The sequence below is a fragment of the Monopterus albus genome, unplaced genomic scaffold (assembly GCF_001952655.1).
Source record: "Monopterus albus unplaced genomic scaffold, M_albus_1.0 scaffold333.1, whole genome shotgun sequence".
Lineage (NCBI taxonomy): Eukaryota > Metazoa > Chordata > Actinopteri > Synbranchiformes > Synbranchidae > Monopterus > Monopterus albus.
Window position 1 is genome coordinate 306,519 of NW_018128213.1, and position 23,019 is coordinate 329,537.

A 23,019-nucleotide genomic window follows, 5' to 3' on the forward strand; every position below is an offset into this window, starting at 1 on the left:
TTGCAGCAGGGCGTGTTAGTAGGACACAGTGCACAACCTCAATCGGAGACCAGATCGGTGAAAAAGAAAAATGTTGTTTCACCTGAAAAGTCTGACATTATATCTCAAGATTCAACAACATTTTGAAAAGCAACTAGAGCATTTTGTCTTAAATTCAGGCATGCCAATGAAAATGTTTTTTTTTCTTTATTTAAAACGTGGATATTCATACGAGCAAAGGTTTTCTTGTGGCATGTTTGATGTTAATACTGTTTTTAATAAGTATTATGTCTTATGTGCTGTTGTAGGAACAATAGTTGTTGTCAAGGTAATAACTAATGGGGATCTGAATTAAACAATAAACAATGAAGCCACACAAAGTAACTGTAAAATGTCAAATGACTTGATTTTTAAAGTCCAGTGTTGAAGGACATTAGTAGCCTCCAGAGCTGCACATATTGGAGGGAGAGAAGTCAAGGACCATAACAACAAAAAGAAAAAAAAAAGTGGAAAAAGTTACAGATGTTGATCTGCAGATGTTGACCTTGAGGCTGATGATGAAGTCATCCCAAGCAAACTGCTTTATAAACATGTTTTGCCTCCATGAACATTTGAACACGAGTCAGGAGATTTTTCAGTTTTTAGAAATGCTTATAGTTGCCATGGTTCAATATGATGTCAGCTGGTACATGTCTTGCATCATATCATACTCAGCCAAAAACAGTTTCTGGACACTAACTACCACAGTAGTCACTGGTGAAGATTACAACATAAATTTAGTAATTTTAGGCCTGTTCAGCAAAATGTCAACCTTTTAAAAACAAAACACCATGTTTTCCTCATAGTGACTGTTCTTCAGCTTATGTGAAAAATGAAAACATCCCAAGTTGCTTTCATGTTTTTCATATCAGAAAACTTATTCTATCCTGAGAATACAGCTAGTTCTACAAATTCAGTAGGTGGCACCCCATCATAAGCAATATTATAAATGAATAAACACTTAAAATGTCCTTACAACTATGCAGTGCTTATAAATACTAAATAATAGGAGGCTAAAATTCAGTTTCAGAAATGTGGTTGCATTTAATGTTGTGTTTAGCTTATAGCGTGAAAGTGTATGAAGACACTGGTGAGAAGACTATGAATGCATAAATAAAAAGATCGTTTGTAGAAAATAGTTTAATTTCACTTTATCTACTGAAATACAAAAGTGAAAACAAGCAGGAAAAAAATCATTTTTAATATGATCATCATTATAAATATCATTACCATTATCATTGTTATTAACTAAATCAATTCACTTCAATTTTGATGTGTGTAAAAAAAAAAAAAATCATTGAGCACCATCTGTGTAAAAGTTCTTAAATAGCATTGTAATGTCAGGTGTTTCAGAGCTAAAAGAACCGATCTAATTCACCACTTGAATGTAAACTGGGATGTATTTCCATCATTGTCACGTTATGCCTCTGTCCAGCAGGACTCCAAATGACAATGCACAAAAGCAAAAGAAGAAACATTATTATAACTATACCAGGAGAACAATAATAACAATAACCATATTTATAATAACAACAATAATAATTAAAATTGCACCAAATTTGTTGAAGCATTTGCACAAGCAGCTCTGCTTGTATTCAACAACAAATCAACTGGAAAAAAAACTTCCCGTCTGACTGCTTGCACTGAATGAGGAGTTTTGGCTGCAAGTGTGAGTGTCTGAAGTTGCAGTTACATTCTACAGCCGACATAAATAAAATCTTGTCTTTGTACCAGAAGGACCATATTTGGCTTTAGACACTGTGACAGGGGGTGCAGCTTTGACAATCGAGGGGGAACAGCATCCAGCACTCTTACGTTAAGTTGGTTGAGCAGACACAATTAATAAATCCGTGATGTGTGAAGTCTACCTCAATTGATCTTAACACTATGCTCAGCAGACTCAACTCTATCAAATCCATCCAATAACACAGCATTTAGCAGATGGGACAGAATTCTGTAGTATTAAATGTTGCCTAAACACAAGCAACAGCACTTTGCCTTAATAAAATGATCTAAAATGAGCAAAATTGGGATTTAAATTTGGAATAATCAAATCGAAGAAGGAGATTAGCAATCTGACTAGGTTACCCTGGTGCTGTGGATTTATTTCTGGGAGAACTAAAGGAGTCTGAGGTTCGATACCCAACGCTGCTTAGTGGTACAAAATAATCCAACAAATACAAGAGGCTGAACTTCAAACTACTGGATTTAAGAAAACTACTTTAAGAGTAAAACTCCTCACCAAACAGATTTAACAGTAAATATATTCCAGAGCAAAAACGCTTAAACAGAGATGACGAATTTGTGAGTAACACCCCGAGTTTCCGGTGGTGAGACGAATGAATCAGACAGCAGTTCAGCTGGAGTCGTCCAGTTAAAGTAGAGAAAGGAAGGAGGGATGTGAGAGAGGAGAGGCAGGAAGGAAGTCGTTGGCGTTGATGAGTCTTTGTATATTCCCCTCCTCTTTGTCAGATTGTGGGTATGTTCTTAATCTCTGAACATAGAACAGCACATGTAAATAATTAACATACAAATACACATTTTCCTGATTTCAGAGCCTGTCTCTCTTCTCTGTCCTTTGTGGCACATACAGTCATCCCCCTTTCTGTCCCCCAGTTCTCCTGTCTTTTCTCCAGTTGATCTCTCCTCCTCTTTCACTTTGCTCGGTTTCACTCAGTCCTCGTTCTCTCTCCCCCTCTCTCCTTCTCTCTGTGGCAGTCTGTCAGTCTCCTGTCGCTCTGTCTACACCTTGTCCAGGAGGGATCTCTGGCAGTAGAGGAGGCGCCGAGGCGTGCCGTACTTCCTGAAGAACAAAAGCACTCCCAGAGTGACCAGCACCAGCACCAATAGGAGGAGAGGGATCACCACGGCTGCTGGCCCGGCACTGCTCTCCAATGTCACCTCCTCGTCCCGAGCCTTCTTAGGCTCCTCGCCTTCGCAGCCCATCCAGTCAGTGAGCACAGACTTGGGGTAGCCAGACTCCACCTTCATGTACTGGTTGTTGAACTTCCAGTACTTGTTTGCTTTGTAGAAATAAGTGTAAGCTGTGGATTACAGAAAGATGAAGATATCAGAAGTTAGTTTCAGGAGTTTTTTTTTTCTCAGTGGTACTTTAAAACAGTTTAATAGGGAGGACAACTTACATCCATCTTCACTCATGATGGCAGCTTTGATGTTGTCTGGTGCGCCGCTCCACATGGTGATGGGTTTTGGATATCCACTGTCCACGGTGCGAGTCTGCTCGTTGAACCGGTAGTACCTGCAAATATCACACAAAGGATAATATTAAAGACAGAAGAAATTATTTCTTGGTTAATTTATACAACAGCTCCAGGGATGTAGCTACCACTGTCTTCGTTGTTGTTTACTCCACAGGTTTAGCATTGCAGTGTTTAAATAAAACGTGAAAAAATACATGACTCTTTAGAGGCTTGTCAGAAAGGGGGAAGAGCCTGGGAAATTCATGGCCTCAACATTTATTATTTGTCTTTAAAAAAACCTATGCTATGTCTGGGTATTTAAAATGCTCACAATGTAATGATATTATCCACAGTTTGCTGAACACCATCCCTCCTCCTCCTCCTCCTCTACCTACTCTTCTCTACTAGTAACTATCTAAATGAAAGCAGAAAAGAAAAATTAGGTGTTAGAAGTGATTCTCAGGACAGTTTGCATTTGGATTACAGATAGCTACAGGGTGTGAGTCAGAGGAATGAAATGTTGGGCGCTACCTTCAACAGGCTCACAGATACGCATGGTATTCAGCAAGTTACTGCAGCTGCTACTACACACAAAGTATTAACACTTTGGGAAAAATGAAGGATGTTCAATCTATGCATGAATGCAAGGCCAGGAGGCTGTGAAACTTTTGGTGGCCTAAGAGGAAAAAGAAATCGCTTCCTCAAGTACATTATGTAAAATGGACAGACTCACTTGTTTCCTTTGAAGAAGTACGTCTGTCCTGTTGGTGTGTATAAGAGAGCAGCATCAAGCTTGTCTGTGGGTAGGCCGGTACCCAGGTCTGCCAGGCTCTTGGGGGAGTCCTTGTCCATGCTTGACTCACTGAAAATCCAGTACCTGTCACCTAGAGATGGAAGAAAAAAAACAATGATGAAACTGAAAACAGAAAGAGGAAAGTTCAGAGCAAGAAAGGCATTAAAGAGAAGCAGTCACGAATAGTTAACACATGAAAATCATCACTTGAGTAGCTGCCGGAACACACAGTAATCATCCCAAATCTAATCTCAGATTTAATTACCCTTGAGGAAGACAAATTTCCCATCTTTCCTCTCATATGCGGCGTTGATGTTTGAAGGAAGGCCCCTCCAGAAGTGACCAATGGGCATCGGGTAACCTGGCAGCACCTTGTTGTTACGCACTCGCCAAAACCACTTGTCCTGTAAACACACACAGATTAATATGAGAATGGCAACAGAAAGTATTTAAAGATTTATTCCAAGACTGTTTTTACCAGATTTGTCTGAAATAAAGGATATTAGTGGTTAGGATAACTATTTAACTGATTAATCAAAAATCCACCGAGATTAAATAATGAGAATAATCACTATTTGTCTGATGCATATTAATTGATTATCCTGAAAATGCTGACATATTACATAGCACATTAGCTTAGCATAAAGCCTGGAAACAGGGGCTTTGTCCTCTAAAACCCAATAATTATTGTGGTATTACAGGGGTATGTGCCTGATGTCTGGACACAGCCAGGGCTAGCTGTTTCACCTGTCTCCAGTCTTTGTATTAAGCCAAGGTGTCTGCTAACGATAGCCTCATATCGAACAGATAGGTGGTACTGATGTGTTATGTAAATAATGTGTCTTTTAAGCCAAGATCAGCCGGAAAATATTTTATTGTGCTGTGCATAGTGACAATAAAGATTCTTGACCTTGATCTGATCTTCTTTGCTTAGCCTCTAAGAACATTTTAATCTTCTCCTAAGTAACAGATGTTGCACCTTAAACACAAACTTTTCCCCTCTGAGGATGGCGATGGTGTCAAAGTGTCCCTCACAGATGTCTGGGCCATGATCTGGCCTGTCGGGGTGGAAGGGCTTTGTGGGTCGAGGGGGAGGAGGGGGCGCCCAAGACTTGATTCCTGTGGAAATAATGTGGTCTCTAATAACACAAATATTTCATGTTCATAATCATGTAACATTTCATATTAGTATTAGTCTGAGAATGTTCTATATTCTACTAAACAATGTCACAAGACCGTTTTGAGGTGGGTATAGCATTAACTGGCTTTCAAAGGAAACGTCACTGCAAACAGCTGTTCACCGATACATTTCCATTTCTTCTAGAATCTAGAAGAACAACCCACCATAGATCGCCTGGATTCCTCTGCGGTCGTCATCAGGGAGCTGAAAGTTCTCAGTGTCAAACCACTGGTAGAAGGGGGCCATGATGGCAAAGGGGTCATTGGAGTGCTCCAGACCCAGAGCATGACCCAACTCATGGACGGCTACCAGGAAAATATCATTACCTTCAGTGAGAGAAAGAGAAAAGTAGAGTTTGGTTTTGGTTTCTTCCAGGACCTACTTTTCATCATTTACCCTTCTTTCTCTTACCTCCTTGGTCAACATTCCCAGTGGTCCAGGGCTCAGCGAGGTCAAAGTGCGTGTCTCCCCCGATGCCGTGACCGGGGAAGTAAGCATGAGCCAGGAAGCCACCCTCGCCGTCAAACGGCGTGCTGTCACCGTGGAAACCGTCTGCAAAGAAGAGCATGATGTCTGCAAACTTGTTGACCTTGCCACTGATTTGGCTGTAGGGGATCTCTCTGAAGGTGAGTGGGACCACACTCTCCCACACCCTGAAGGCCTTTCGGATGGCTTCGAAAGTGGCGCGTTCGCCAACTTTAGGAGTATAGTTCTGTATGCTGTTATAAAGAATCAAAAGAATGCGATTTAGGGCCTGGATAGACACAGTTGACTCCAGATAAAACACATGAAGGAAGTTAATATTTGTTGGCTGCTTTTCGAAACAATAAAATAGAACAATAGCTTTTCACAATAGATGGCTTTAGCAGAGCATATCAAACAGGAAGATGCGGTATTTAGTCTTCCAGTTAAAAATGAAGAATCAAGTATTTGTCTTCAAAGTAGAATAAAGCAAATCTCAGACCATTTATGAGTCAAGACATTCTGTTCAACAGTTACTCAGAATTCATGTTTAAGTGAAAATGCCACAGATTCAGTGGCTCCAACTTCTGACGTTCTGAATCTCCTATGATAGTAACCAAAATATATTTGGGTTTTGGTTGGTCATATAAGACAAACAATTTGAATATGTCAACTTGAGCTCTAGTAATCTGTGATGGGCATATTAATCAATAATGAAAATCATCAGTTGCAACCCTAAATTCTATTCAAGTACAATAAAGCACAATAAATTAGATTTGTATGTAAAACTAGTATTAAAAATAAAGTATCAGATGTAGTTGGTGTGTATTCTGACCTGAAGGTCACCTCAGATTTGTCCCACTTCAGTCCCTGCAAGGCGTATCTCTTCCTCCTCAGGTTAGTTTTCAGCTGGGGGCCAAACTTGTCTGGGACACCGCATCGTGGCCGGCTCATCGCCCTGGCAACAGCAACAGAAAATTCCCAGTTTTCAACTGTATAAAATATTTGGACTCCTTTGAAGGACAAATGTTTTGTAAATGGGAACCCTGCCTTTTTATACTCTTGTGAACTACAAGCATATAAGGAATTGTTCATCAAGACATAAAATGATCTCCAGACTTGTGATTGTTTGTTCATCCACATATTTAAAATTTTATAGATTTTTATCAGGACTCACTCTAACGTGTTGGTGTCTATGGTGCCAGTGACAGTCAAACCATAAAATCTCTGCATGGCTGCTATCGCTGTTTCAATGGACTTTGGTGAGCGGATGGCCTGGGCTCTGACATCACCTGGAGGCAGGTAGCCGTACTTCTGCAGCCAAGCCTGTAAGAGAGGAAGGCAGGGAGAAAAGAATGAAAGTGATGGTTAATATTTTAGGTATTGATCAAACCCTTGTTTGTTGGAGGGAGAAATATTTGCTTTACTTTTGGACAAATCGAACCACAGCTGGCTCCTTAAAACAGATTATAGATGACTTAAAGTTAAGAGACTTGAGGACATAATTATAGGTGGACAGTTTCCTCTACCAATGAATAGGTGGACGGCATATTTTACTGATTCCACACTATTTTAGAATGTATTTTTTACTACAAATAATGCAAAGAAATATCAATGCATTCATAATATTCTCCAGAAAAAAACAGCAAAAGATGAACAGGACACTGATGTACATATAGTGCATATACCGTTATACAAATTTTATAATTCATTTGGAATAACAAATTGGATCTGCTTAAAAAATTGAATAATCAGATAAAATGTACAATATTAAGGACTATTTTTACCTCAACTATTTTCAACTCAACAGAAAAATAAACCTTGAAAAGCAAACTTTATCTTTGCTGCTATGTTGAATATACATTGTACAACATGCTAATTGAAAAATGACTTGGCAACAATAACAGTCACCATATGAGGCTTTTATTTTATACTAGACACTTATTAGGGGTTTTGCAGCATGTGCTTATTATTTAGTTTCTTCTTTTACTTTTTTGTGAGTTTCTCAGCTGCTCAGACAAGTCTTAGTCAGACATGCCAGAAACAGCACAAAAACTATCTGAAAACATCTTAGTCAACAAAAAGGAAGGGTTTGGCCACTGGTGTGAACCTGTGGGTTTGTCTACGTCAAATTTCAGACCTTGTTTAGACCTGTGTCTCCAAGCCCAGATGTGTAATACCGATTGCACTGTGCATAAGACCGAGGGTTTGTGTGTCGAGCTGACATGTTACGCTCTTCTGCAGCAGACAACACTCAACGAAGTAACTCAACATGTTACATTTATTGTCTTCTCTTTATGTGACTGTGACACTGTGCCATTTATGAACTCTAACATTAAACTCACATCAAGTCCTCAAGTCCCCTGGATTTATGCTGAACTTGTTACGGGAAATTGAGTTCTGGGGTCATAAGGAGAGATGAGTGAAGAACTGAAAGCCAAACAAAACACACAGTCTGAAAACACTGATGTCACTTTAGTCACACTGAACCAAAAGCCTGTCTGGACGACTGCAGCCAAAGACAACTGGCGGTCCTAATGCTGGAAAAAGTAACATTTTCAGCAACATGTGGGTCCCTCAGAGCCTGAGCTTAAGATCTTCCCATCTTTGTCTGTCCTCCTTTCTCTCTGTCTGTCCTTCTGTCAAAACCACTACTATTTATTTTTACACATAAAAGATCAGCTTATTCTTTCCACTGCTTGATGATGGTGGTCTAATTCTGGACTGAGACACTGTTAAAGGAACAGTTCAACATTTTGGAAATAAGCTTATTTGCTGCCTTGCAAAGGACAAAGATCAAAACTACTGTAATGTCTCTGTTAAATATGCAGCTGGAGATGATTAGCTTAGCTTAGCATGTTGACTGACAACAAGGGTGAACCGCCTACTGTAAAAATGAGAAGTTGCAATTTTATGACAGGTTATGAAGCAGACTACTGCTGGTTAGTCACTGCTTCTGACTATGTAAAACTTCTTGTGTTTTGTCATACTAGCAGTGTGGCTTAATAGGATGAAAAGATACAGTAAATACATGACTACTGTACTGTAGTGCTAATTTGCAGATGTTAGCATGCTAGTGAACTCAGATAGTGTGAACATGTTAAATATCAGCATAGTCAGTAAGAGTGTGTTAGCATGCTAATGTTAGCATTTGGCTCAAAACACAACTGTATTTCTAAAATATTCCTTCAAAGTGTCTAATCTGACTCAGTTGTAGGCAGGATCCAATATGTCCTCCTTTGGTGTGTTTGAATTATGTTTCTGCGCACAGTGTTAATGCACATCTTCATCCCTGCCACCACATATTAGTTCACTGGAATTTTCCCCAGATTCATCTAGACCTCAGATATCTCTCTTGTTCCACCATTAGTGCTGGTTTTCATTTCTAGCCATTCTGCAACAAGTGAAAGGAAAAGCAGGGGGGAAGGATAGAAATACCTGGCCATATACTGCCTGTGAACACACAGCCACTGTGGGCCCAGAGGCCAGAGAACAAGGTTCATTTATGACGACCTGCAGAGAGGCTAATTATCCCCCCTTTTCTCCAGCTACACACATCCCCCTTCACAATTTCTTTAGGATTTTTCTGGATTAGTTAAGCATCTAGTAAATGTATTTTATCCTCTGACTCTCTCTGACTCAGTCTGCCTCTAAACACCAACCAAATGTACTTTCTCTGCTCTCCAATGACTGCTGCTAGTGTGTCCTGTGGCTCCAGTCTGGTGACACGTCTGCTTCTATAAAAACACCCCCATGAAATGTCTCCCCCAAACTCTTAAGACCACCACTTCTCTCCACTGGTCCCAAACTACTCCACATGCCACCACCGCCGCCTCCGGTGGGGACGCCAGGTATCCCAGCATGCACCTCTCCCAGCAGCCACCTTCAAAGCTTCTATTTATTGAGAGTTGTACATGGTTAGTATTGTTGGCCTCAGTGTAGCTCGGCTGCTCACTGCACAGCCATGTGTGGTCAAAAGGCTGGCTGCAGGCTTAGTAAACACACCCTGGGCCTGTACAGTGTGTGTGTGTGTGTGTGTTGTGTGTGTGTGTGTGTGTGTGTGTGTGTGTGTGTGTGTGCGCAGTGACATGAAGTGTAAATGTATAATGGACAGTCACTGGGGCACAACCAGCGTGATCTGAATATAGTGGAAGAGGTCATTTTGGTGAAGCAGTGTGATGAATATTATACATAGTTTCTGTGACCTTACTGTCTTGTGCAAAACTGAAGCAATTATTTGGATTTTTGATAATACATTAGTCATTTGTAACTAAATAAATACAACATATAAAATTAAATTAAACTAATAAAGTACATTTTTTAACATTAAAATTATATTAGACATAGGCACTGTACTTGAGATGTTGTGACAAGATCAGGTAACACAGCAAGACCCCTTAACAGGTCACATGACAGCTTGCTTTACTGCTGTTTGTTCTTCTACAAATGTTTAATTAAAGACAAGTGTTGCATGTCAGTGTCCCGTCACAGGTCACATGAGTGCCATCCATTGTCAGAATCTTACTTACATTCCTGTGAGACTGTCTTGTGATTTGTTTTCCGGATGCACTATTAAAAAAAAACGCCTACAAGAGTTATATTCAAGATGATAGAATTCCCCTGTGCATTTATAGAGTTGTGGTAAAAAACAAAAGTATGATGTCAGTTTCATAGGAAACAAAACTGTCATTGCATTAGTAAATGCGTCACATGGGTGTTTGTCTATATTTATGCAATAGACAGTATGCTATTAAACACTAGGAATAAAATGAGGCTGTGAGTTTGTGTACAGAGCTGAGTTTTTGTGCATATTTAAATGTGTATATGTTTGGTAGTGCTGTAATGTCTCTGTTAAACAATGCCAAAGGTTGTCTTTTTTGTGTATAACAATGCTGCCAAGTGTCAAAACACCATTTGTCTCAAGCTGCCTCTTGGAAAACCTCCACTGTTATTCCCCCTAGCCAGATACTTTATTTCCAGGCTTTAAAATCTCATCCAGGACTGAGGGAAGAAAAGGGCAGACAGGAGGTTTAAGGACAGCAGAGGATGATCTGACGTGCAGAGTTACATTAGCGCAGGAGAGGTAAAGGGATTAGAAGGAAGAACTGTAAAAAAAAAAATAAAAGGCAGGGAGTTAGAGGGGGTTAGGAGTATGGTTCAATTTAGATCTGAGGGACTGAGTCAGTTATTCCTCTTGTTTGGTGCCAACGGAAAAAACAGAGATTTCAGCTCACAAGTGGCTGAATCTCACATCGGCTTCATTTCTTGGTGTCTGACCCAGTTAGCACTCACACTCAGCTGCATTTACATTTCCACTGGGTCAAACAGGTCAAATAGCATCGTTACTGGAGGGTTTTATTCTGCTTAGTCAAGCCTTATGATGCATGACCCCTACAGAAAAATATTCATTGCACCATAGGACTAAGATTGCATGCAAATCGAAGTTGTGAGGTACTTTACTTCAGTATTTGCATTTAATGTTATACTATAGTTTAGAGGAAATTATTACACTATGATGTACTGTTACAGAATAAACTTCCCAACTGTGTTTAAGAAATTAGCTCCACCTTAGTTACAGCATTAAGATGACAGATACTACTTTCAAATCAGTTACACTTAAACTGGGCACTTACAATTTGAAACAAAGGTGAATTCAGGACTTTAATTTGTAATTGAGTATGCCAACCTTGTGGTATTGCTCAGTACTTCTTATTTTCGTGTCTAATGACAAAGGGTGTCTTGATTGTAAAGTCAGTGAAAGCAAATTTGACTTTACTTGCACCAGCAGTTCATGCAACCTTTTAAGCCTTTGTCTTGTAGTTTTTAGTAGTGGTAGGGATGTCATTGTCATTCCATTATAAATCACAATTTTAGATAATTAAAGATGCATTAACATGGTTATATATTGGTTAATTTTAATGTTGTAGTTGGCCCATTTGGTGCAGTAACTCTATCGCTATAAGTACAACTTTGCTGTGTCATGAGAACTGAGCCATCTCCATTTGCTGATAAAAGGCTGTAGCCACTTTATATACTGATAGAAGTGTAAAGTAGTATAAAATGAAAATATCACTCCCTTAAAATTGTACTTAATTACATTAATGCAATTATAAGTACTGCAAATGTAGCTACTTTGAACTACAGTATTTTAGAAAGTTGTACATGTCATTGGGTTCAATTTTGTTTCAGCGCATCTGGCTTCCAGCTTTTGTCAGATGTAATCAGTTGAGCCCATGTTGCAAAAACAAGTCAATGTCAATTTTGATAAAAACAGATCTATCTTTCACTGCTCTACACTGGCAAACATCATGGTGGAAACTTTCTCCCTTTGGTGTCTCGTGTTATACCAGAGTGGACCGTTTCCTTAGCTGCAGGGCCAAGATACGTTCCCTCTTTCCTATGAAGTCCATCGGTTTCTCATTATTAAGGCCGATCCAGCTGATTATTTTGACATCTCTTAAGTGACAGTGGCTGCCTGTCAGAGCACCGTGCACCAGATCGTGAACAAGACTTTTCTTTGATGCTGCATCAACGGCAGCTCTAGTCAAGATAAAGCGAAGTGAAACCAGATGTATTCTGACCAGATGTGAAACCGTCCTCTGGGCTCACGAGACATGTGTCTCCAGATGGCAACGGGAAATCGCCTGAATCTTTTCAGCCAGATATGTAGAGATCCTGTTTCAGACCCTGTTGTTTTCATTGCTGCCCGCTTCCTTTCCTCACAAGGTCCAACTCAGCATTTTATTAAAGTAAGGAAAGGTTTCACAATGTAAAAAGAAAAAAAACAGTGAATGAAAACAGATGCTAGAGGGCACAAAAGAACTCAGTGTCACCAGAACCAGATTCATTGTGGAGCTCCTCTTTTCACTCTGCTTGGATTAAGTGGCTTTAGTATGTCCAAGTGAAATCAAAGAGGGACGTTCAGATGTTGAGCAACACTGATAAACCACAACATTCCTGTAACGTCAGTTTCTCTGAGTTCTGCTTTCTTGATCCTCCCAACCCCTTAAATGAGAGCGTCATCCACTTTAATTAAACATTTGGTTTTATTTATTACTTATTTAAAGCTGAGTTATCTTTTTTATCTGCATTGTTGGTTTGGTAGTTAATGACCCATGAAATAATCCATTAGATTTTGGTCCTGATCTGAATCATCTTCTGGATCCAGGATCAGTGTTTTTGCTTCTAACTCTATGAATATTGGCCACAATGCTTAGACTAAAATAGCACGATAAAATCCACATAAGAGCTGCCACACGCCAAAGTCTGATCTGGATTCAAGTAATATTCCAGATGTGGTGATCCAGAATGTTCAAATATATAGGGCTAATGGGAAATTCACTACTGCTACTGACAATAAATAATGCTAAAGGCTTACAACAAGCTGAGACTGCTGATTCAGCAGGTTGTTGACAGACTTGACATATTGTATCTTCAAAAGTTCCTAAACTAGATCCTGAAACTAATGGTATCAATGTGATTCCAGATGCTAGGGGTAGGTTTTCATGGTCAATGAATCATAATATGAGGGTCAAACTGTCACGGGAATATTGCTTTTTGGTGTAATGGCATTACCTTGGTGGAGGTTTGAGCTCTCTGAGTCCTGTCTAGTTAAAGCTGTTATTTTGTCTGTTTTTTCTCTCTTTGCTGTTCCACTTGAATCTACTTTCTCCACACACAGACAGGTCTATCTTTTGATCACAGGGCTCACTTAAGCACTCAGGTGATGCAATCCCGAAACCATAATTAAAGTTTATCCTCTTTTTGCATCAGGACTGACAGTTATGTCTGACTCCATCACAGCACCACCTTACTGTGGATAAAACTGTACGTAATCTGTATCAGCAGACAAGACAGTAATTGTCCATCTTATATGTTTCAGACTGAATCTTGCACTGAGGGTTAAACTGATATACTGGTACAGTAGTGATGGAAATGTTGTCCTACAGCTGCTAAAGATGACACTGAATCAGAATCTGCTTTATTGGCCAGGTGTGACGGACACACGAGGAATTTGACTGTGGTACATCGACTCTCAGTGTCCAAACAGTAAACCAGTATAAGGCTATGTAATGTAACAAAAGAAGCAGTTTTAACTGCAGTAAACTGTTGTATTTTCTCACTTTGTTTACAGACATTCATCACTGCACTGGTGCGCTCGCCACAGTAGGGCAGCTGCCTGCAGCCTCTTATAAACTGTCTGACTCTACAATGTCTGGGTTGACTCACACACCACCAACTTGCGGTCAGTGAGTAAGGTCCTCATTCGCTCTTTCATGCATCCTGTATCCTCCTAACACAGACTCTTGTATGTCATAGGTGCTTTTTTTTGGTCAATATTTATAGCTACTGGACTTTTTATTCTGTGAATCAAATTCCTGTCAATATAGTTCTACCCTACCCTATTAGGGTAGGGTAGAACTATATTGATCCCAAAGTGGGGAAATTCCAGTATTAGTGGTGCACCCTGCCTTTTACAGTATGTGACAGTGTGACTGAAAGTGACTAACACTGGTCATGTACGCTCACTTCAAACATCCTTTATTTCTCAATGACGTTTTGCCCACTGCTTGATAAGGTGAACAGGATGTTTGGAGGATGATGAGCATCTCTTAGTGCAAAATGGCCTGAGACTAGAGGTGCCCAGTGTTGCTCATACCCGATCATTTACAAAGCTGCATGGAACCTAATGATAGCACATGTTGTTTAGGTGAGAGCTAATCTGCACTTTTGTGTCTCCAGACCAGGTTTCACAGCCCGAGGCCTAAAGTCTCCCGGCAAGCTCTTGTTCAGCTTGTTGTGAATGCAGACCAGCTTCCTGCCCCACTATCTTTACAGTCTACACAGACAAATGAAAGCCATTAACCCCCTCCCCCGTCGCAACACCACTACCTCTATTTTTTTTCTCAGAACAAAGTAGCTTGGCAGAGGTTTTTTAAACTGACCACTGGCCCTGCAGGGCTGGATCTCACTCTCTCGTTTCACAACACTTTAGACTCATGACATTTTTTTTTCTCTTGATGAAGTTTCAACTTTTGCTATCATTTCTACTGAGATGGACTCTTAAGCAGTTCCAGGAAAACTAAGGTCAAGAGTGTTCGAGGGAGGGACAATGAACATGTTGGGAATATACAGAAGCACTGTTGCAAGCACTAGAAAGGCACTGCATGTATCAGTAAAACACCAATCCTCTTATGAAGGTTACAATACAGTAAACTAAGATTATTATAGGAGGTGTGTTGCTACTGCTATCCCTCAGGAATATTGTAGATAACTTAATTAATGGCAGCCAGTGAAGGACAAGATTTGAGAGTGCAGAAAATATGAAATACACATTGTTCCCATATTATAACCCGTGTGATACACTGCATATCTACAGAAAGTCCTGTATATAGTATTGTGTACTGTTTAAAGTACACGAATTGCGTTTTTTCATGCCACTTACCTCGGCTTTTAGTACATTAGCACTGACGGAGGTAAACCCAAAGCAGCAGAGACCACAGGCCAGGGTGAGGAGATGGGTCAGCATTTTGGTGTCTGCACACTACCTCCCCAAAAAAGACAAGTTCAGGAAGCTAAATCTGTACACGAGTCCCGCCGTCCTGATAGAAAACGACGGAAGGAAAAAAATCAAAAAGTCTATCAACGCTACTTCGTTATGCTTTTAAAACGTGGCAGAAAACCTCGTATCCGCATGGACACGTGCTGCTTTTCTGCCCCAAAGGTTGAGTATAAAACGAGGAAAACGCTAAAATCATCAGGAGGATGTGACAAATGCTACTACAGCTTCATAGTTTGGCTTCCTTTTCCTTTGATGGGATTGCTGAAGAGAGTGTGGACGTGGTTAGAGGGGGAGAGAGAGAGATGATTTTCCTCTGGGTCCTCCTCCAGATGTGCAGAAGTCGTTTTTTTCATGGCTTCCTGGCGACAGCTGGCGAAGTTTATCAGTGTTAATGATACACAGATACAGCTATCCTGCCAGTGGTGAAAGATGTAGCCTACATAAGAAAAATTGCAAAATCGCAGTACAATAGTAGGGATATAGTGCATGTAAAAGTCGTGCATTCAAAATTTTACTCAAGTACAGAAGTAGCTAAATTTAGCAGCATATAATAAAAGTAACATATATAATAGAAATATGTATTATATGTACGATTATTTCTATATAAAAAGTATAAAATGAAAATATTGTATTTAAAATAAATAGGCACAGTACTTGAGTAAATGTACTTTGTTATTTTAGTCTTTAATAAGGGCACTGAAGGTCCCACTGTTTTTATGAATAAAAACGGATGTTGACTGACACCTTGTGTTAGGACTTAGGCTTAAACATTTTACCTTTTAAATTCTTCTCAGACGTTAGTCGCTGCCTATATAAATATGTGAAATTACTGTGCTTTAAATGAGAATAGAATTAATTGAGACATTTTGACTTGAAGAAAATATGTGAAGATTTATGAATGAAAGAAATAAAACATTTTAACCTGACAAGCCCCGCCCCCTATCGTCACGAACGGAAATATACGGAAGTAGCTTAGAACTTGTCAACAGGAGAGGCCGATTGACATGGTAACGCACTGAGCTCTTGTTCTTTTAATCATTTTAATATGTAGTTTTTACTTCTGGCTTATGTGTTTTGGTTTTCTTGGTATTAAAATCCTAAGTGTAATAGTCGGAACCTCTTATTAGTGGCGTTGCCACCTGGAAACAGCGACTAAACGAAGAGAGAAGTGAGGATGTTAGCAGTTAGCTCGCTAGGACGCTAGCAATAGCTATTCATGATCTTATGGCTAAAGAAGGTGAGCAGCTGTTTCTCCGCCTCTTTCAAACCGAAACTATTTCTTAACATTGCCACAGGACATTGACAAATCTTATCGGGAACAAGATTAGCTGTTAGCCTACCTGACCTTGATATCTAATCGTTTTACTTTCCTGGGAATAATAGAGAGACTTTGAACTGTTTGCTTGGTGAGGGTTTATTCTCGGAAATGCTAGCGACGTCCGTGTCATTGTTGAAGAGATTATGGGAAGGAAATCGCTGAGTGTGTTTATTGTGTATGTGTGTAAATAACCGTGGTAGGGATCAAAATAACCTCGCCATTCAAAAGGCCCCACTCTCCATATCCTTATGTCGTTTTCCTGTCTGGCTATTAAGCAGTATTGAATCAAAAGACGTACAGTTATGGCTGCTGTGCTACATTTGTTATGGGCTACAAGACTCAGGTTTTTAATATCAATTTAATAAGGATGTCTTTGTAAAATGTTTAAAGTGGAAGCAGATAAACAAAATAAACTGCCTTTCAACTGAAATCAGCTGCACCAAAAGTATGAACATGAAGATTTACGAGTTAGATAAGGAAATAAGATGCAAAAGACTAATATTATACAACTAAAATGGGTAAAGAATGGCTAATTGATTCTCAAACCTTTTGAGTTTAACATAAATTTGTGATATTTATGTGTATAGTATTATATTGTATGTGTTCTGTTTCTTTAGGGATGAAGTGGGTGGTGGGGAGATGCTATTGTGGTTTTTGTTGGTTTCTTCTTAAAACCAACTGTTGTAATGGGTTAAAAGTATTGTTGTTATTATTATAACTGAAATGTCAGTAAAAATGTGGAAATGTTCATCACAAATTGTGAAAACCAACCTTTGTGTCTTCTTTTTTTGTCTTTATTTACAATAAAAGGAAAGCAGCAAGTTGCCACATTTGAAAAGCTGGGACCATAGACTTTTTAGCATTTTTCACAGTAAAGCTAAAAAGATTCAGATTATAAGTTATCAGAATATCTGACATTGGTTTTCTAGCCAGTAATTGTTTCAGCCTTAATCATAGCTATAACTAGTTTGTAAAAAATGAGGCTTGTATCAACCAAATGTTTTCATATTTGTGTTAGGTGGCTTCTTTTATTGTTAGACTAGTGGTGTAATTCATCTTGTCTTTTCATTCTACAGGCGACGTCTTCCTGAACTACTAATGTTAAGATGGCGCTTCTCTGACACTTTCTTCCTCTTTAGTCTTTAAAAAAAACAACAACATTTTAACATTTTAGAAGAGAAGCATCACCGCAATGATGGTCACTTACAACCTCTGTGCCCTCCTGGTTTTCACCATAACAGGTGAGTGAATACATATGATTGTATGGTCCCTATTTTATGTTGAGTGTATCAACAGTAAATCACATTTGCACTTTTTTTGTGGCATATAATATTTCTGGTGATGAAGCACCTGCCTGACTTGCTCTGTCTTTGCTTTATCCATGTGCAGTGTGCAGCCATTTTGAGCTCTCCCTCTGTGCTGGTAAGGAGACAAACTAGCCAATCCTTTATTTCATGTTGTGTCTGTGAATGGAACACATTGTTTCTGGTAACAGGAGATGTGAGCTTAGGCAGGTCATATTGAACAGTGCTTTCAGTTCCTTCACGTTTTGTGCCACATTGCACCTACTTTTCAACTGTAGTGTGATAACATTATGCTGAAATGGTGTAATGAAATTAAGGTTCAAGCAGAAATAATCAGGCTGCTGACACCACAGATTTTTCACCAAAAATGAACACTTAAAGGTTAAAAATGGGAACCACTTTAATTTCTGCTCCACTGAGCTTTTGTCTTGCTGTTTCTCAGCTCGCTGTGGTCATTCCTTTCAAGTCTTAGACAGCAAAGTGGGTGAGATCAGGAGTTCTGCCTACTCCAGCTGGTCCTACCGCTTCGGCCCTACCTACGACTGCTGGATCATCAAGGGTTCGGAGGGAGAACCTATCGTTCTCAGGTACAAGTGCTGAGGCAATTTGAAAGCAGAATCCTGTGCACCTGGTGCATCAGAGTTCAAAGAAGTTAAATAATTTTCTCCCACTTATTTATGTCAGATTACCCCTGAGATATTTATAGATGTATTTAAAATGCCATAAAATAGCATCTAAATATTTTTAGGGTACATGAACTTGCCTAATCATTTTCTGTGGTTAGGGTGTAATGTTAATGGGCAGTATGAATGAAATCTCCAGTGAAGGTAAAAGTGATCTGTTGTGATATTGTATCATTATATAGTATCTTCTGGAAAATAGAGTAGGAAACAGTTTAAGGGTAAAATCATTACAAAGCAAGGTTTGTTTTCACCTAATCCAGCAAATTAAATACTGGACAGATCAAGAAACGTTCTCACGTTCTTAAGTAATAGAAAAATAAAACAATATGGGCACAGTTTCCGACAGTTTGTCTCTTTAAGTGTGGGTTTTCTGTTCACTGATATGCCACCCATTGTCAACCCCCATTGTTTCTTATTTAAAATCCTTTCTTAGCTTTTCCCAGTTTTCTGCACGGTGTAAGAAAGAATGGGTCTCTATAAAATCATCGGCCGGGGGTGAGCCAGTTGTCCTTTGTGGCTCCAAGCTGCCACAGCCTGTGGAGTTCCCAGGGGGAAATATCACAGTGATGCACCACTTCCTCCCACATCTGTTCCCTGTGTCATCGTTTTTGTTGAGCTATGCCAGAGGTATGATGGCATTATTGTTGTGCCGTGTTTTGTTTTAAGCATGAAACAAATGAATATTTGCTCCAGTTCCTCTTGTCAAAAAGAATGAATTTTTTTTTTAATCTCTTTTCTTAATTTTCTGTTCTTCCAGACACTGGTGAATGCCCAGTGACATCCTTTGAATGCCCGGGAGGCCGGTGCCTTCCCCTCTCCTGGCGCTGTAATGGTCAGGTGGAGTGTCTCAGTGAAGGTCCTGGCTTCGGCACTGATGAACAGGATTGCAGTGCTGAAGCGGAAACCACAGAAGCCCCAGAGGATGCAAGCACACAGGTAGAAAAGACCATAGGGGAGACGTATAGAGAGAGAAACCATGACAGGGACTTGGAGAGTCCTAAGGCCACAGACAAAACTCAGATGTCAGATAGGCTGGTCGATTGGAATTATGACCGTGACCTGTTCGAGCTGTTGAAGGGGAGTGCTGAGGAGGAAGCCCATGAGGAGAAGCCTCAGAATCCTAAAGAACTTCTTGTCACACCCGCTCCTGTTGAGTGGCCCTGTGGAGGGCTCCTCCAGACCTTTTATGGGACCTTCTCCCCTCCAGCCACTCGGGGTACTGCGCTGTACTGTGTCTGGACTCTGGACCCTCAGGACTCCAGGCCACTCAGACTGGACCTGCAACAGCTGCTACTGGGCCCTGGGGACAGACTCACCGTCTACAACAGAGAACAAGGCAAAGGAGACATTATCAAAGTTGTGAGTGTCTTTAACTGAGAAATGTATCCAGATGTTGTTTAGGGCCTGCATATTCTCTCTTTTATAAAACAAAAGTGTTATTAAAGAACAGTTGGTCACACAATGTCCTTTTCCTGCATTTTTCTCAGATAACCAGCACTTCCAACTACAAATTAGTCCAAGTTGAATCTCATACTGGCCTTCTGTCACTGGCATATGAGACACTTCCTGACTCAGTGGGGAGTGGCTTCAATGCCACGTTCCATGTCGGGAGCTACTGCCCTCCGTGGGAAGGTCGATGTGGGGGAGCAGCAGGAGGTTGCTTTAACCAGGAGCAACGCTGTGACGGGAAATGGGACTGTCCTGAGACTGGGAAGGATGAGGAGGCATGCAGGGGCTGCAGTCCAAACCAGTTTGCCTGCGGAGTCGCAGGACAGAGAGCAGCAGCATCCAGCCACTTCCCTGGCAGGCCGATATGTTACCCAATGACTGAGAGATGCAACTACCAGCTGTACTGTGCCGATGGTAGCGACGAGAGGGACTGCACTGTGTGCCAGCCTGGGACCTTTCACTGTGACAGTGACAGGTCAGTGTGTGTGTGACTGAAAGCCTGTTTGTCTCCCTGGTGACTCATTTTCATTGTTGTTCATTTATTTATTCTTAGACTCTAGATCTACAAAACATCTCATGATTCAACAGCTCTCTGGCTTCTGCTCCATTCTGAGCTTGACACTTCATTCTTTCTTCAAGCTTCGTTTAGTTCAGCTGTTGTTTTGTTCTTATATTGATTGTTTTGTCTTTATATTAATTGTTTTGTCAGATGGTTTGCGTCTTCATCGTATTAAGTATCAGTGTGTTGGTTATAATGTAAAAGTGTGTGTGCAGACTAAAACAGATGTCATCTCGGCTCAGGAGGCACAGCACTGTTGTGAATGAGAGTTGAATAAAATTCATAGCGAATTGTTCAGTTTTTTTGTGCATTTACAGTCACAACCATTAGCTAATAAAAGAATTCATGTATACTGGTTAATCAGTCAAATACTCTATTACAGTATCTCATCATGTGCAATGACAACCATGTCATTTTCTTACGGGTCATCACACAAGGACCTGGGTGCATTTTCATGCCTTTCATTCATATTAGTCCGACACACTCTAACACACAAATGGTCCATTGTCCCATCTGCAGGTGTGTGTTTGAGAGCTGGCGCTGTGATGGCCAGGTGGACTGTAAGGATGGTACCGATGAGCTCAACTGCACCGTCATCCTGCCCCGCAAGGTCATCACCGCGGCAACAATGGGCAGCCTGGTCTGTGGGCTCCTGCTGGTCATCGCCATGGGCTGCACCTGTAAACTGTACTCACTCAGGACCAGGGAGTACAGGTAAGTAAGCATAGATTTGGTCTTTAGCACAATGGGGTTTTGTTTTTTTTATGGCTGTCTCAGTTTTAGTGTTGACAATCTTAGATGGTGAGTCACAAGATACACACTTCACTAGATTCAGTTGCTGCCAGCACTACCAGACACTACCTCTGAAACACACAGCAGATCCTCCCACAACACAGCCAGTACACCTCATACTTGGAGTACTGTTATTCTTAAGAAGATCATTTATAGCCAGGTTGCTGTTGTTAACTCTGAGCTTCCCATGTGCAATTTGTCTCACCCAAAGTAGGTCATGTCATGTGTAAAGTTTGAAAAATTCCATTTTAAGATAATGACAATAACAAAACTGTGGTGTGAGGATTGTAACAATTCTTGAAGAGAAGTTACTGTAAAAGGTATCTAAGATAACTATGTAATACAGGAGTGTACTGTTAAGAACCTTCACAACAAAATACACAACATGTTGGCAGTCCGTAACATCTTTGCATGTCTGTTCTCCTGTAGTATGTTTGCTCCGATCAGCCGCCAGGAAGCGGAGCTGATCCAGCAGCAGGCTCCTCCGTCCTACGGTCAGCTCATTGCCCAGGGCATCATTCCCCCAGTGGAGGACTTCCCTACAGAGAACCCCAATGAGGTGGGAGAGGAGAACTAGAAACTGGTGACAGGATGAATATGAGCTTTTTACCCATCTCTTTCTGTCCATATTTTTATGGTATTATTAGTACACATCGCAATTATAATACCATGATATATTTATTTATTTATTTTTTAAAAAGAAGTCTAGTTTAACCGACAGGAGTTTCTGGTGGCTAAGAATTACGATTGTTATAGAATGTTACAAAAAGGAACTAAGAAATGTTAAAAGCCAAAGAAGATGTCAGGGTTGTTCTGTGTTCAGGTAAATACGGTACAGTGTACACCTGCAAGGTAAACTTCAGTCCTGCATCCTTGACCCCAGTGCCCACTTTTTAACCTTGACACAGCCTTTTTTTTTTTTGTTGGCGCTTTAAAGCATTCACCAGTAAAGTTAACGAACACCACACCAGAAATCAAACTACTAATGTAAGCCATGTTAAGTCCTTACACCTCGCCTTGAGCACCTTGACAAATTAATTTAAGGTTCTAAAGTCTGAAAGAAGACCCTAGGTCCCTTACGAATTGAAAACTGGGAGCACTGAGACTAAATTCATTCATGGGGAAAAAGACTACACTGCTGAGTTGCTCATTCTCCTCTCTCTTCAGCCACATTGCTGTAATCTATAGCAGCCATTGTGTCATCTGTCTTAATGTCGTGCTTTACTTTGGCAGCCTTATTACTTCGCAGCAGGCTGTAGGCTGAAGTAGGAAGAGTGTTGGGACAAACTACTGTGCTGTTACCATGCAGGGTCACACTGAGGTTCTTTATTATTAGCCGGCGAAGACGGAGGCGGAGGGATTAACTGTGTAAAACAAAGCAGGCTCTGTCTGATGGGATGTACCCAAGCAGCCCACACGATCCTTAAACTTGGAGGAGTTTCTTATAAAACTTTTAAGTGATTTTTATTACCTTGTTGTTATGATTACATAATTATCAAGAGTTTTAGAAGGTGTTTTAACTGATTAGCTCTTCACTCCTCTTCCTCCATGTCAGACCTCGTCTCTTTCTCTGAGGGGAATTCTCCAGCTCCTCCGTCAGGATGCCACCAGCTCCCCACATCGCAGACGCAGGCCTCGATTCATGCGCCGGGCTGTTCGCCGCATGAGAAGGTGGGGTCTAATCCCCAGACCTCCCTCT

General features: G+C 40.4%; 2 protein-coding genes across 2 annotated transcripts in view; one reads left to right on the forward strand and one right to left on the reverse strand.

The window, feature by feature from the left end:
* Nucleotides 1-1,191: 1,191 nt before the first annotated feature.
* mmp14a (matrix metallopeptidase 14a (membrane-inserted)) lies at nt 1,192-15,519 on the reverse strand. The gene is made up of 10 exons (XM_020624623.1): nt 15,099-15,519; nt 6,831-6,979; nt 6,489-6,611; nt 5,603-5,910; nt 5,356-5,517; nt 4,991-5,130; nt 4,277-4,415; nt 3,952-4,102; nt 3,162-3,277; nt 1,192-3,062 (listed from the first exon to the last, which is right to left on the reverse strand). The coding sequence occupies exons 1-10, from the start codon at nt 15,180-15,182 to the stop codon at nt 2,761-2,763; spliced, it is 1,674 nt and encodes a 557-aa protein (XP_020480279.1). The 5' UTR covers nt 15,183-15,519; the 3' UTR covers nt 1,192-2,760.
* A 2,209-nt stretch (nt 15,520-17,728) lies between these two features.
* The window catches only part of lrp10 (low density lipoprotein receptor-related protein 10), a 5,641-nt gene continuing 350 nt past the window's right edge, over nt 17,729-23,019 (forward strand). Inside the window, exons 1-8 of the mRNA XM_020624591.1 lie at nt 17,729-17,774; nt 18,280-18,424; nt 18,954-19,147; nt 19,278-19,879; nt 20,008-20,444; nt 21,048-21,242; nt 21,750-21,879; nt 22,876-22,991. Coding sequence (XP_020480247.1) covers nt 17,729-17,774; nt 18,280-18,424; nt 18,954-19,147; nt 19,278-19,879; nt 20,008-20,444; nt 21,048-21,242; nt 21,750-21,879; nt 22,876-22,991 — 1,865 coding nt within the window. The remainder of the gene's footprint in view (nt 17,775-18,279; nt 18,425-18,953; nt 19,148-19,277; nt 19,880-20,007; nt 20,445-21,047; nt 21,243-21,749; nt 21,880-22,875; nt 22,992-23,019) is intronic.